Here is a 14,125-nt window from a genome sequence, read left to right as displayed (position 1 = left end):
GAACTTTCCCTTGCTCTTATGTTTGTGGTTGGATCACATTTTATTATAGTGTGGATGAGGAGTTTATGCAATATGGAATGCATATTATTATGCAATGGTGATATTTACTGTCAATTGTTCATTTTCTTATGGGAAACATGAAATTTATTTACTTGCATAAGCAGGGCAAATTAAATTAATGTTCCATTTGTTGAAACATAAAGTCTGTAGGACCACAACATGTTTTGGTATTTAAATGTTTTTTGTGATTTATTGTTTGTGTTGTCTGTTCGCCTGAGCTCAATCAAAATAATAAGGCAAAAAACATTGTTTTAATAGTGTGTTTGCCTCCTGAAGCCAATGAGTATGAACAGTAAACAGTAAACAGATAACACCTTAAATGCTCAAAATGTTCTAGATAAAACAAAAGAATCAAAAACAAATACTGAAAATACAAGTATGATAAATATTGAGAGGAGCAGGACAGCGTTCAGCAATTTTAATATTTAAAAAAATAGTAATGGCATGGTGGTACACTAGTCAGCATGGCTGGGGCAATTTTGGACCTGGGTGCTATCTGCGCGTATTTTGAATGTTTTTCCTGTGTTCACATGGGGTTCCTCCGGGCTCTCCATTTTCCTCCCATTGCTTGCTGAGGCCCAAGTTCTCCCGCAACCCTGAATTGGATGAAGTGTTAGATGGAAGGATAATCAAATAATATAAACTGGGAATAACTGCCACCTTAAATTAGGTTTTGCACCTGTACTGTAAATCAATTATTTGAGTAAATGTGTAAAATAACAACACAACATAACATTACATTATATGCATGATGATGTCCTTTCAAAGTGACCTGATAGGTTTGTGTCCTGTACCAACAGAGTTGCAGAAATATTTTTGAACCTTGACCACGGTGCAGTGGAAATGTCAGCACTTTGCAGATATCACCTACAATTTTTTGTACCTCATGTGATGCTAAAGACCTCTGGCTCCCTCTTGTGGCAAGTTAATGGGTTTGTTAAAGATTTTTGTTTGCAGATATCTTTTTACCTCACTGTCTGGGAGGAAAACTAAACCTTGACTGCAAGAAAAAGTAAAATAAAAAATCATATTGGTTATTAAAATCTTTTGAGGTAGTGGAAAGAGCACATTTTTAACGATATTCATACTTTCTGTCAAACATTTTTTCACCTGAAAAAATGTAAGCAATTAGAAATATTTTGAACATGATCAGGAACCAGACTTCACAAGACACAACACTTAAAGGCACAGAGATAAATGTTAACAAGGCCATTATTTTTGGATTATTTTTTATCACATTAGAGGAGCAGTCCTCACTCAGTTATGTCAGTAATGTTTAAATTATGTCATGGAGAAATAGATCTGAAGGAAAACCAGAAGCCTCTGTGGTTTGCCAGGTCCAGCAATGAGAATCACAAGATTAGAGTTAGATATCTACAAAATAGGACCTGTACCATATCCATTCATTTTCTAAATGCTTCTTCCAATTCAGGATCGCAGGCGAGCCAAAACCTATCCTAACAAATAACAGGCACAATGCAGGGTACACACTGAACAAGACACCAGTCCATCACAGAGCACACACAAACATTGACATGCACACTCACACCTAAGGCTAATTTTCCCAGAAGCCAGGTAACCTTTGGACTGTGGGAGGAAACCCGGGAACCTGGAGGAAACCTACGTGAACATGGGGAGAACATACAAGCTCCACACAGATAGAACCCCAGATTCAGAATTGAACCCAGGGCCTCAGAGCTGCAAGACAGCAATACTAACCACTGCACTGCCGTACCACTGCCTGTACCACATTCTTCTTCAATTTTGCCTTTTTTTCTTTACATAAACACATAGTAAAATATAGTGTAATATACTGTACAGCTAGGATCTTGCTGTTATGTGTCACACATCATGGGATCCAAATAAATTTAACAAAGAAGTTAAATGCAAATAATTAGCTTTTACCATCTGTTTTTCTTATTTGTCCTTATTTGTTACTACCTTTAAGAAGTAATAAGCTAGAAATGCACACAGCACCAGGTGTTTAACTGCTTGTCAAGACTCTGCAGAAAGAAAAAGAATGATTCTGATTAAACAAACATGAAAACAATTATTAGTTGTAGTGGCCCAAACCAGTCATATACCATTTTAGAAACAAACAAAAATTGTAATAAATTGTTGTGAGTGGGAGGATAACAACAGCCAGCTGCATCAGAATCCTATCATATTTACATGTATTACACATAACACAAGTTCCAAAGGTAGGAGAAGTAAACATCATCTGCTGCTTGATTTTGTGCGCCTAACAGGTCCAGGCGCAGGACCTTCTTCCACCACCATCCTGCTGTCATTATCTTCCCGTCAACCATATTCATACATAAGAATTTTTGTCAAACTGAGTCCTCTGGCTTCTATAAGCTTCTGATCTTGGGTCCCCGGATGTGCTTAGCAGGCCTGAATTCGAGGAGCGAACGGATCCTTCAGAGTCAGTGTAGATCACTCTGCAAGGGGGTCAGACAGAGTGGATTACTTCTGGGACAGATTCCTTACTCAGGTAAATCAGCTACGGTTATTAGGATGATAAATCTGCTAGTACATACTATGTGGCCATAAAAATACAGTACACCAGATCACACTACACTACTACCCGTTTTGTTTGATTTTGCTTTTTAGATATTGTTTGAACGTTAAAAGGTCAAGAAGCTGTTCAAAGGACAGCCCTGACTGTCTGGCAGGAATGTCAAGTAAAATAATGGTAAAATACTTGCAATGGTTATATAGCAGCTTATTCATAGTTTTACAAATATTCCAAATCTTACAGTTAGATGTACAGTAATAATACAATACTGCTAAAGACGACAACAGATGTTAGCTTGGAAGTGGACGAGACATTCCCATTACATTTCATTTTTGAGTTTTAAAATTGACCATTTAACCATATTTAATATCATGATTATTTATCTGCTTAGCAGTTATTAATCATTTGCAAGGATGACTTACAAACTATAGAAGGTTACAAGAAGTGATAGTAGATAGGATAACATAATAAATTAAATGAAAAGAACTAACAAAATAAAATGACAATAAGGCTGGCAGGGTAAATCTGGACTTGCAGCGTAAACTCAAAAAATGAAATAGCAAAACAATAAAACAGTATCACGCACACAGGTTTATAGCACCTCAGACGTTCTTTCATATATATTATATGTCTTGCACAACAACTCTAGTCCCCCCCCCCCCAATCTTTGTCACTTGCCAAAGCATGATAAATGACTATAAATTTAATCCCATTTTTAAATCACTTCAGCGCTGTCACAATTCTAGGCAAGCTTCATTTTCACAGATGCAACAACACCTTTGAAACCTGGTAAGAACTGTTAAAAAATTGCATACAGCTACATGTACAGCCACTGCCCTGGGGAACACTTGTGTTATACACATTTATAATAACTACAGATTTTACTGAAATATTATTATTCTAAATAACATCGTTTAACAAACATGCTTTTGTACCCACCTTGGCTCGAAAACTAGCTTTCCCACTGAGATGCTATAAAATATACCTCCTGTGATGCCAAGCATAGAGCCCACCCAGCCAAGAAAAAGAGGAGTTCCTAAATTAAACCTGGAAAAAACACAGCATTTAAATACATAGAAAAGCATATATAATTTTCCATCTGCCTTTCTTGATGGTGAGCTTTAGAATATATATTATATATATATAAAGTTATATATATATAAGTTAAAAAACTATCCAAGAAACAAATGCAAAGTACAAATATTAAAGAGTATAATGAAAATGATTAGTAGAAACAGGTACTGAAAAATTACAGCTGCCTGAAAACAAATCAAACACATTCGGTATAACAATACTTAAGCACTACACCTGTCTAAGAGTAATCTAGAACTTTTTGGAAAAGATCTAGATTCCATATTTTAGATCTGAAATGAGCAATTATTCTGTCAACTGAATGTGTTCACATCAACACTAATTCAGAAACTGGATCTGCCAGAACATTCTTTTGTTTCTTGCTTTCCACATACAGTACTTAATGAATGGAATGGACAGAACAACATTTTGAGAAATAGTGGAATAGATTTCTCTGCATCCCATTTGTTAATTCTGTTCTAATGATTGCCTTCATTGGTGCTATAGCAATGACATAGCAAAGCACACTGCTTCCTCTTCCAGTCAGTCAGGCCTTCTTCCTGGATAAAATACTGTTGATTTTTTTGCATACTTAATTTTTTTTTGTTTTCAAAATTACACACCTGTTAAGACCAATGTCTCCTTCAATATTCTGGTCTGTTTTTATTTTTTATTACTCTTCATTCTTCAACACTATTCTTATTAATATTAATTATGTACTATCACTGATATGCTTGTTTTAATCTCAAATTATCTCAAAGGAAGGGATCCACATCACCCACTACTGAAGTCTAGCACCATGAACCCAGTTCTGTGATGTGCAGAAGCCGTAGTTCAGCCTCTCTACACAGCAGATTAAGTGGAGAAAACAGAAATCACTTCACCAAGTAATTAAAGGGGAATTTTAGTTAGAGCAGACTGTTTAAGCCTGCATGGGGTTTAGTTAAGATAATGGGGCTAATACTCCTGTTCTTTTGTATAGTGTTGTAGAATCTTTGGATCTTTAATGAGCAAATAATAGTCTTGATATAAAATCTCATTCAAAGTATGTCCTACACTGTCGCCTGTTACAATATTGACATATTGGTTTGGAAATTCTGATCCAGAGGGAAGAATGCCACCTATTGATTCACCAATTACAGCAGTGACCTGATTTTCCTTCAAGGTCTCCCATTAGGGTACAGTTATGACCAGATCCAGAATAACTTAACTTCAGAGACCTGACAAGTTCTGTCTAGAGGTGATAATGCTGTCATCATCAAGAACAACACAATCATAACTTACTGCTACATACTGTTCATTAAACATGCTTTATTGTCATTACAAGTCCCTTGTCTTGGTACTTACTTTAGCCCTTGAAAAGTGGGATTAAAATATTCTCCTGAAACATTGTTTGCATATACAACATATCCAGAGAAAGATGACAATCCTGTGAGAGAAAAAGGAAAGTCAACACTGTAATGGTTATATTTAAGATGTGCCTATATATTAAATATTTAAAACAATGAAAAACTCTTTACCACTAAGAATATGGAACACTCCTCCAGCAAAAGTAAATTTATGCTTGATCTTCTCTTTGCCTCCAATGTAGGTACATTCCATTCCAATCAAAGCTAGAACAATGGCTAAAAGGCCACTGACGAGAGCACTAATGAGGAGGCCTCTGACAATCTGGATGTGATCTGTTTAAAATTAAAATGGTGACATTCTTTATTCGTGAAACCTCTAAAATAATTTTGAACTAAATGAAAAAAAAAAATTTGCTCTGCTTTTTCATCCATTTATTCATTTTCTATAAAATTAAATACTTTCTTAAAAAAAGACTTAATCCAATTCAGAGTTGCCAGGGTGCCTATCCTGGCAAGCAACAGGCACAAGGTGGGGTACACCCCGGACAGGATGCCAGTACATCACAGGGTACACACAGACACAGACACACTCAAAATCAAGTCAGTCTCAATTTTTTAAATAAAAGCCAATTAACCTACCAGCATTAATTAACCATCTGCATAGCTACTATGCCACCATGCTGCCTGCTCTACTTTTTTTCTGTGTGAAAATCTCTTTTTACAAAGATGAAGGCTATCTCTTTTATGAAAAGTCCTGAAACAAATCTATTATTATTTTATATTTTTATAATACTTTAAACTTCGCGTACAAAACATTTTTTAAGAAAGTCTTTTATTTCACACAAAGTAGCTCAACCTTTGAAACCTTTTCTCTATGCATAAGTAAATATGTACAAATATAAACCTATACACATTTGACAGTAATAATCGGTGGTAAACCCTCAAGAATATAAGACTTGATGAGCTAAAAGTGAAATATAAAATGACAATCTGAGTAAAACCTACTTTGTATGTCCATCAGTACAGCTCTGTAGATATTTAAACAGATCACTTGTGAAAAGAATGTCACAGCAAAAAGAAAAATACATCAACACTTTCTACACTGTGTTGTATAAAGGTAAGATCAGGATGGTAAAACGTGGTTAAAAACATGGTTAAGTAGAGGTATTGAAACAAACAGCAAAGTAACTGCCTGGTTTTCACAAAGGAAATCCAAGAGAAAATGAACTTGAGCAACCTTCTGTACAAGCTGCCAGTTGCGATCACTAAAAATAGTCAAACAAAATATCAAAAACAGCAGAAGGATACATACTATCCACTGCCCACAGCACAGGGAAATCAATGCAGTCGGTCACAGCAGTTGAGTCAGTGTAACAGGCCCTCCAGAGACTGGACCAGTACCAGATGATAGAGATGATGTTGTTACCGCCCAGGCCTCCCAGCCCACAGATCTTCCAGTACTCCATGGCCATGGTGCAGGACACAAAGATCCAGCCCAGAACTGTGAAGAGAAAGCCAAAAATCTGAACTATCCTGATCTTCATTTTCATACAAATCTCAAAAATACGGTAGATTTTTTAAATTAGGAGATTACTCCCTTTCACACAGTGGCCAAATTAACCAAAAGGTTTTATCTGAAGAGTTACTAACTAATTAGAGCCTTAATCTCGGACTCCAGCCTCATAAGAGCTGAGACTACCAGTGTCATTCTCTTAACTTTTTCAACTTTCCATAGCTGGGGTATCCTAGAGATGCTTTCCTCCTTTAACTGGGAGTGGCCGGCTGTCCCTTGTGTACTACCAAAACCTGAAGGTTTCCCAGGGTCATTTTTGCTGAGTAGGATGTCTGTGCTCCTTCCCAAGACCATACAAACAGTATTTATGAGGGAGAAGAATAATGATGTTGACCTTAGTATGTGAAAAAAAGAGGCTTGATGCTGTATGATAAGTGGCAATTTATGTTAATTATTAAATAAAATGGCAAAGAGACTAAAAAAGAAACCCAGGTGGCTGATAATAAAAACATTAACTACAATGCTATTACCCTATCTAATTTAAGGACTCAACAGAAGCCTCAACCTTCTGATTTTCAGTCACTTACAGAACATTTGTTTGACAAAGTCTTTTTCCCCAACTAATCGTTTGGGTTATTTTTAAGTAGCAGTGGAGGTTTAAAGGTACACACTTAGCTACAGGCAGTATAGATGAGAGGATACTTGTCTATGCTAAACATAGTATTTACTAAATTACATTCAATACAAATGTATGCCTATGCACGCCAGAGCACCTTTGCCAAAATAAAAACAATTAAAATACAACATCAAAGACAGTTACAATAACTTACAAAAAAGCACATTTTACAACAATATCCTTTTCACCCTAAAAGTATGTAAAGTGTCCTATTGTCAACCAGGAGCAATTTACAGACACAGAGCACCGTAGCTAAATCTGTGTGCCCAGCCAACACCGGATGATGCCCGGGTATCTTCAGTACTCTGTGGTTTCAATGTACAATCTTACATTTATGCAGTCAGCAGTAGGTAGGTTGGTCTATGGCTAGAACAGTGGAAGCAGCTGAAAAATTAATATACTGTAATTATAAAGGTCACTAAATAAGTGAATTTTGAATTCTTAAAAGGGCAGCACACTGGTGTAGTACTTCAATTGCTGGGGTTTTATCTGTGTGGAGTTTGCAAGATCTCCCTGTGTTCACTTGTGTTTAATCTGGGTGCTCTAGTTAACTCCCACAGTCCAAAGGCATGCTAGTAGGTTAGCTTTTGAGAAAACCGGTCCTGGTGTAAGTGTGGCTGTGTCTGTAAGTCCTCTGATGGTCTGGCTTGCCGTCCAGGGTGTACACTGCCTTGCGCCCATTGCTTGCTGGAATAGGCTTTGGTTCCCCCGTAATCCTGAATTGAACAAAACAGTTAGAAATGATTAACACAGACAAGCAACTCAAAATGCAATTCATGGGTTTCTCTCTAAGGCAGGGAAAACCTAGCATCTTCTGGATTTGACTTTAACCTGAAATGTCAAAAAATAGCAAGATTTTCTTTGACTTAGACTTTCACAGGATTACTAGATGCTTCTTAAAGGTGTATTATAGATTAATACTCAAAACACTCACTTAAAGGTATAGTTACCAATCTCAGAGCCTGGTTATAATTATTAATTAAATTATTAGACTCAATGTTCAAAAACCAGAAGACACTGCACCCTCCAAGAATAAAACCCCCACACTAAGCACAATACTTACTCTGAAATCAATATTTCAATGTCTCTATAAAACTCTTCTAAAAGAGTGGAAAAGTCATACTCTACAAAAGTTTAGTCTTTCACCACTAGAATAACACAGATGCTGTGTCAGCACCAATTTTAAATACATTGAAGCACACTCTGAATATACTCCATGCTTGCTTCTTAAACTGACCTTATGAACAACCTTTAAACTCCCAGAGCATGTGGGAAGTGTAGATTGTGCAGGTGTTTCTGCACCTACAGGAACTACGAATTTCTGTGGGAAAGTTATAGAGGAGAGTTTCCTAACTCCAGTTGCTCAGGGCAAGAAACCAGAAGGTATTCTAAGTCTCTTAAAAAATCATCAGCTGAAGACGTTTGAAAAGTGTTTCAAAGTTGAAGCTGAATACCTTTGAAAATTGGTTCATTTAAGTTAATGATTAGCTCAATTAGGACATTATGAGTTAAGGTGGAATGCAAATTTCACTGCAGCAGTAGTGTGCACAAAGCCTCCTCAGACCTCCAGCCTAAAATGTACCTCCTCTATAAACCTCACCCACTGTAGTGCCAGAACAATACATTTTAAGAAAAAGGATGAGAGCTGGACTATTTTCATGCAATAATTCCTTAAAGTACTATGGAGGTATATAATTCAGTGTCTTATAGATGAGCAGGAGACCTCTGATGTCTACTCTAAATTTCACATGCAATCTACATACTGTAGGATGGGAGTGATGTGTTGACGCAGAGTACATGTAATAAGCACACAAGCTACTAAATTCAGGACATACTAAAGCCGATTTAGTACTTTAGGAGATAATCCAGTAAGGTGTTACAGTAAACTAATGTTGGTTAAATAAAGTAATGTATCAATGTTTCTGTTTAGATGCACAGAACAGAGAATTTAACTATGTTTTGCAGGTGGAAGAAATATACTTCTTTATATATCTTCTTTATATTCCTAACAATATTCCTATTTCTAATAATAATACAGGGTTCACAGATATGGAGTGTATTGGGTACCTTAAATATGTTTTGATCAGTAAAGCTAATTATCAAAACATTTTTTTAATAAAATGTCAGTTTCTTTTGATTAATTTGCAATACTGTATTACTGCAGCATTAGGTTCTAATGCATTTCCAGATTTTCAGAGATATCCTTTATTAGCTATATTGTGCCATATTTTGGCAGGCCGACATTTATTAAAGAAGGCTGATTACGCCTTAAAAATGCCACTGCCCTCTGGAGTTAACTTGCTGGAAAATATAGTTTCACTAGTGAAACCATTTGAAACATTGTACATAATAATAATAATTATTATTATTATAATTGCTTACACTTATATAGCACTTTTCTGGACACTCCACTCAAGCACTTTACATGTAGTGGGGACTCCCCTCCACCACTACCAATGTGCAGCATCCACCTGGATGATGTGACAACAGCCATAGTGCACCAGAATGCTCACCACACATCAGCTATCATTGGGGAGGAGAGCAGAGTAATGAAGCCAATTCATAGATGGGGATTATTAGGAGGCCATGATTGGTAAGGGCCAATAGGAAATTTGATCAGGATGCCAGGGTTACACCCTTACTCTTTTCAAGAAACACCCTGGGATTTTTAATACCCACAGAGAGTCAGGACCTTGGTTTTACATTATAGTTTACAGTATAGTGTCCCCGTCACTATACTGGGGCATTAGGACCCACAGGGACCACTGGGTGAGCACCCCCTGCTGGCCCCACTAACACCTCTTCCAGCAGCAACCTTAGTTTTTCACAGGAGGTCTCCCATCCAGGTACTGAGCAGGCTCACACCTGCATAGCTTCAGTGGGTTGCCAGTTGTGAGTTGCAGGGTGATACGGCTGCTGGCTTTAATAATAGTAATAATTGTTCTTGTTCAGTTAGAAAAAAATAATGGAACAGCATTAACTAAGTAGCAACTTTTCCTTGATATGTTACATTTGTAAACACATACATTTAAATACTTTATTTAAAAGTATCCCAAATTAGAGTTCAATAAAGATTTTTTACTAACAATTGTGGTTGTATCTCTGGTATGTCTTTCACGTTTGTTTTTATTATATCACTCAAATTTAAGTGTACAGGAGTAGAAAAGAAATTACCTACTGAAGAAAGAAGTTTTTTTTTCCACTTTCTGCTTTTATTTCCACATAGATTTTTTGGGTGTTTTGTTATTTTTTCTTTGCATTTTGCACTTCCTTTTGTATGTTAACACGACTTACCGATATGCAATTTGTTTTTCTGCAGTTTAGACGCCTCATATTGTTTTACTTTTTACGAGACCTTTTCCTTACCTATGTTGCTTTAAGAAAAAAACTCATGAAAAACCCTTCATATCGCCGGCATTTCGCAATGTAATTGTTTACTTATTAAACATACAATATGTTATGCATGATTTTCTGTTACTATTTCTGTTTAGATCTTTTCTTGATATGCTAAATGATTTTTCCAGGAAAAAAATTGTTAACGACAAGACGCATCACGTTCCGTGGAGCAGCGAATTCCCGTACATGGCTGTAGAATTGGTCAGGTATTGTTTGGAAAACAAGCATCTGCACTCTGTAAAGAACTCTCATCATGGTTGATGACTGCATTTCTTTTTAGAAACCTTGACCTCTCATAATTCAGTACTCTCATTAAACTGCAAAAAATAAAACTCCCTTCTATGAGCCTCTGTAACATATATTATATACTGTATAGGCATCAAATAAAGCTTCTCTCGTACAAAAGAAAAGCTAGAGAGTCTAGAATGAAACATTACTTTGCCAGATGTTTCATTTTTTGTATCATAACTTGTAGTGTTTTTTTTATATGTGATCAATTCTTGCAACTCTTGCATTCAAACATAATAATTTAATAGTATAAAATAATGGAAAACCAAGAAATTGAGAATCACACAAAAAATATTATGAGTCCACTATGTGTTTGTTACTAGGAACAATTATCCACCCAGTTCTTTAGGTCATATTCGTAGAAACATCTATATCTATATCTACTGTGTATCTACATCTATATCTATACACCCTAATAATAAGTGAATCTGTGTAATTATATATTGAAAGATTAGGGCAGGAGGAATGCAGAGTTTTTGAAGCTGCTTGTTTTCCTGTTTAATATTGACATCCATTGCTCTGCCCCTATTAGGCAACTACTGTAAGACTCTTCCTCAAGAGTGAAACTGATATGTTTTCATTCACTGCTCCAGCCCCAAGGAAGGGAAAAAGAACAAAAATATCAATGGGAAGCTTTGTGGAAACTTTGCAACAGCCGTGTATTAACAATTCGTAATATACCTTATACTGAAAGATGAGTACAAATGAGAGTGGCATGGTAGCACAGTGATTAGCATTTCTGCATTCTAACATTTCTGCCTTGCAGTGCTGGGTCACTGGGTTCACTTCTGAACCTGGTATGCTACCTGCATGGAGTTTGTATGCTCTTCCCATGTTCGTGTGGGTTTCCTCCCACAATCCATAGACTTACAGGTGGGTTAATTGGCTTCTGGGAAAACTGGCTCTGGTGTGAGTGTGTGCATCTACGTATGCCCCTGTGATGGACTGGTATCCCATTCAGTGTGTACTCGGCCTTGTACCTGTTGCTTACCAAGATAAGCTCCAGCTCCCCTATGACCCTGAATGGGATGAAGTTGTTAAAAAATGGATGAATGGCTGGAGAACAAAGGAAACGGTCTTAGTCTGGTCTTTTTGTATGGTTTGAAGTTGCAATGGCAAAAATAAAGTGACCAGGACCCTTTCCTTATTTGGAAACTTAGTTGTTTTTTTCATTGCGACTCAATGTCTTTCCCCACCTAATGATCAATGGAAACCTGAATCTGAATTCTCAAATACTTTCAGCTCTCAGCAGGTGTCCTGGGGCTGCTGGCAGTGGCATAGACCATTTTTGCCATGCTGCTTCAGTAAACAAGTGTCAGGTTTCCAAGCTGGTGACTGTGATTTCTTTTTTAAATTTCCACTAATGTCTGAGTAGGACTTGGCTATTTATTATTTCAGGTAGTTTAAATGAGATCAGATTTAATTAAATTCACTTGGAACATTACTGTGCTTGATACTCTTGTTGATGTTGCTTATTTTGTGCCATTTTACATTGTAACTTCAAACCTTCTGAAAAGATTGAATGATGAGACATTATGAAGAGAACCACTTCAATAGTTTCTATTACAGTGTTTTGAGGTATAAAATGAACAAACTTTTACATTGTTGTATTAGTTAGAATTGGGGGTTGTTTAATATGATTAATGACAGGGTAAAGGTGAAGAAAGTATTAAATGTACGATTTAGGATTAGACTCGCAATTAGGGAATGATTCGAAGCAAAAGCTGGGTAATTAAGAACAGTAAATTTATAGAAGCCTTGGTGTATTTTGGGTTAGGATGAGTGTCAACATGGATTATATAGATTTATATAATGAGACATATTAAATTGAATATGTCTCATTATATCACCAATAACCCAACTACAGTAAGGCTGGCACATTTGCAAATAAGGAAAACCAGTCAACTGAGTTCAAATGTAAGCAGGTTTGTTTCATCCATTTTTTTAAATATCTAAGCAGGGTTCCAAGATGCCTACTATATGATTAATGACAGGTTTTGTGTAAATGTATTTTGGTGCTAAAACCTTCTTAAGTCTACTAAGCAATAATGGTATAATCAACAGTGTCAAAGGCAGTACTTAGATAACCTGGCTCCAGGCCATTTCACACACAATGGCAATGACTTCAAGATGCAGTAGGTTTTAGAGAACTTTAGAGAACCCCTCTTTTTTGTACCAACAGTACAAAACACAAACTGCACTGATTGCTTCCTATACCCAACCACCTAAGTGTGTAAAGAACTGTATTAAAAAACCACTAATTATCACCATGTGAGAATATGGAATCTAAACCCACCTCATGAATAATATAATTAATTAACAAACCTACACAAAACCAGCCTTTAGACTTCATAGAGTGATAGAGACCTTTCAATTGCCTTTAGTGGCAAGTGCTTACTATTACAGTTCCTCCTAAGACTGGTCTTTTATAATCATTTCTAGCAGGGATCTCAAACTCAGTTCCTGGAGAGCCTAATGTCTTCTGATTTTTTAGTTCACCTTACTGTATGGTCTCAGTTGCAGAGCTGGTCTAGTAATTTAATTATCTGCACAATCGTAATATTTCTTACCAGTTCTTGAGGTAGATAAATGTAACTATATCCTAAATGAAATGCAGTCAAATTCTATATTTGATGTAACTAATTTGTTAAAAAATAGTCAAATTGTGAAACTTATTAGGTTAATTATTTAATTGACTACAATTGAAACCAGGAAGAGATAAGGATCACCAGGAGCTGAAGTTGAGACCCCTGTTTTAAATTTATTAAATTGTCCTAAGTATTATAAAGGTCAATACTGAAATAACCTTTTTCTGCATGTACACAAACCACACTTTGACTAGTTAATCAGGATTAGAATTAGAGAACTGGAAAGAAAATGTGGTACTGTAACCACAGATACAGCAGGAAAAAAAATACACTTACAGTACTTCAACAAGAGGTCTGTCCAGCTTTGCTTGCTTACAGTACTTGTTAAACCCTCATGCCACTGAATCCCAGTGCCACTAAAACCTTTAGCACAGAAAAACTCACTGACAACTGGCCATTAAAATAGCTTCTAAAATAGCCTAGTGATTAATGGTGCGGTAAGTGTATTAATTTGTAGCTTCAAGGTGACATAAAGGTTATACCCTACAGTACAAATAATTAAGATTAGAGTTTCTTGAAATCAAGCCATATTGCAGTTGTGTTTACTGGAGACTTTATATAGTACTTTAAAGACCCACAAAACAGAAACACAAGACTGGACAAGAG

General features: G+C 36.3%; 1 protein-coding gene across 3 annotated transcripts; it reads right to left on the bottom strand.

Moving 5' to 3' along the window:
• Positions 1 to 62: 62 nt before the first annotated feature.
• LOC148676160 (claudin-10-like) lies at positions 63 to 8,556 on the bottom strand. 3 transcript variants are annotated; one of them, XM_088603807.1, is made up of 7 exons: positions 8,425 to 8,556; positions 7,657 to 7,903; positions 6,311 to 6,499; positions 5,170 to 5,331; positions 4,997 to 5,078; positions 3,518 to 3,625; positions 63 to 2,501 (listed from the first exon to the last, which is right to left on the bottom strand). In XM_088603807.1, exons 3-7 carry the CDS (start codon positions 6,468 to 6,470, stop codon positions 2,372 to 2,374), a joined length of 642 nt encoding a protein of 213 aa, XP_088459933.1. In that variant the 5' UTR covers positions 6,471 to 6,499; positions 7,657 to 7,903; positions 8,425 to 8,556; the 3' UTR covers positions 63 to 2,371. The 3 variants fall into 3 exon arrangements, with proteins under 3 accessions (XP_088459933.1, XP_088459942.1, XP_088459923.1); XM_088603816.1 differs by lacking the exons at positions 7,657 to 7,903; positions 8,425 to 8,556 and adding an exon at positions 7,518 to 7,656; XM_088603797.1 differs by lacking the exons at positions 7,657 to 7,903; positions 8,425 to 8,556 and having other exon boundaries at positions 6,311 to 7,132.
• Between the last annotated feature and the right edge of the window lie 5,569 nt (positions 8,557 to 14,125).

Source organism: Lepisosteus platostomus, chromosome 2 (genome assembly GCF_059453375.1).
Source record: "Lepisosteus platostomus isolate fLepPlt1 chromosome 2, fLepPlt1.hap1, whole genome shotgun sequence".
In the NCBI taxonomy this organism is placed as follows: domain Eukaryota; kingdom Metazoa; phylum Chordata; class Actinopteri; order Semionotiformes; family Lepisosteidae; genus Lepisosteus; species Lepisosteus platostomus.
Note: the sequence above shows the minus strand (reverse complement) of the source record. Positions and strands in the feature narration are given on the sequence as shown.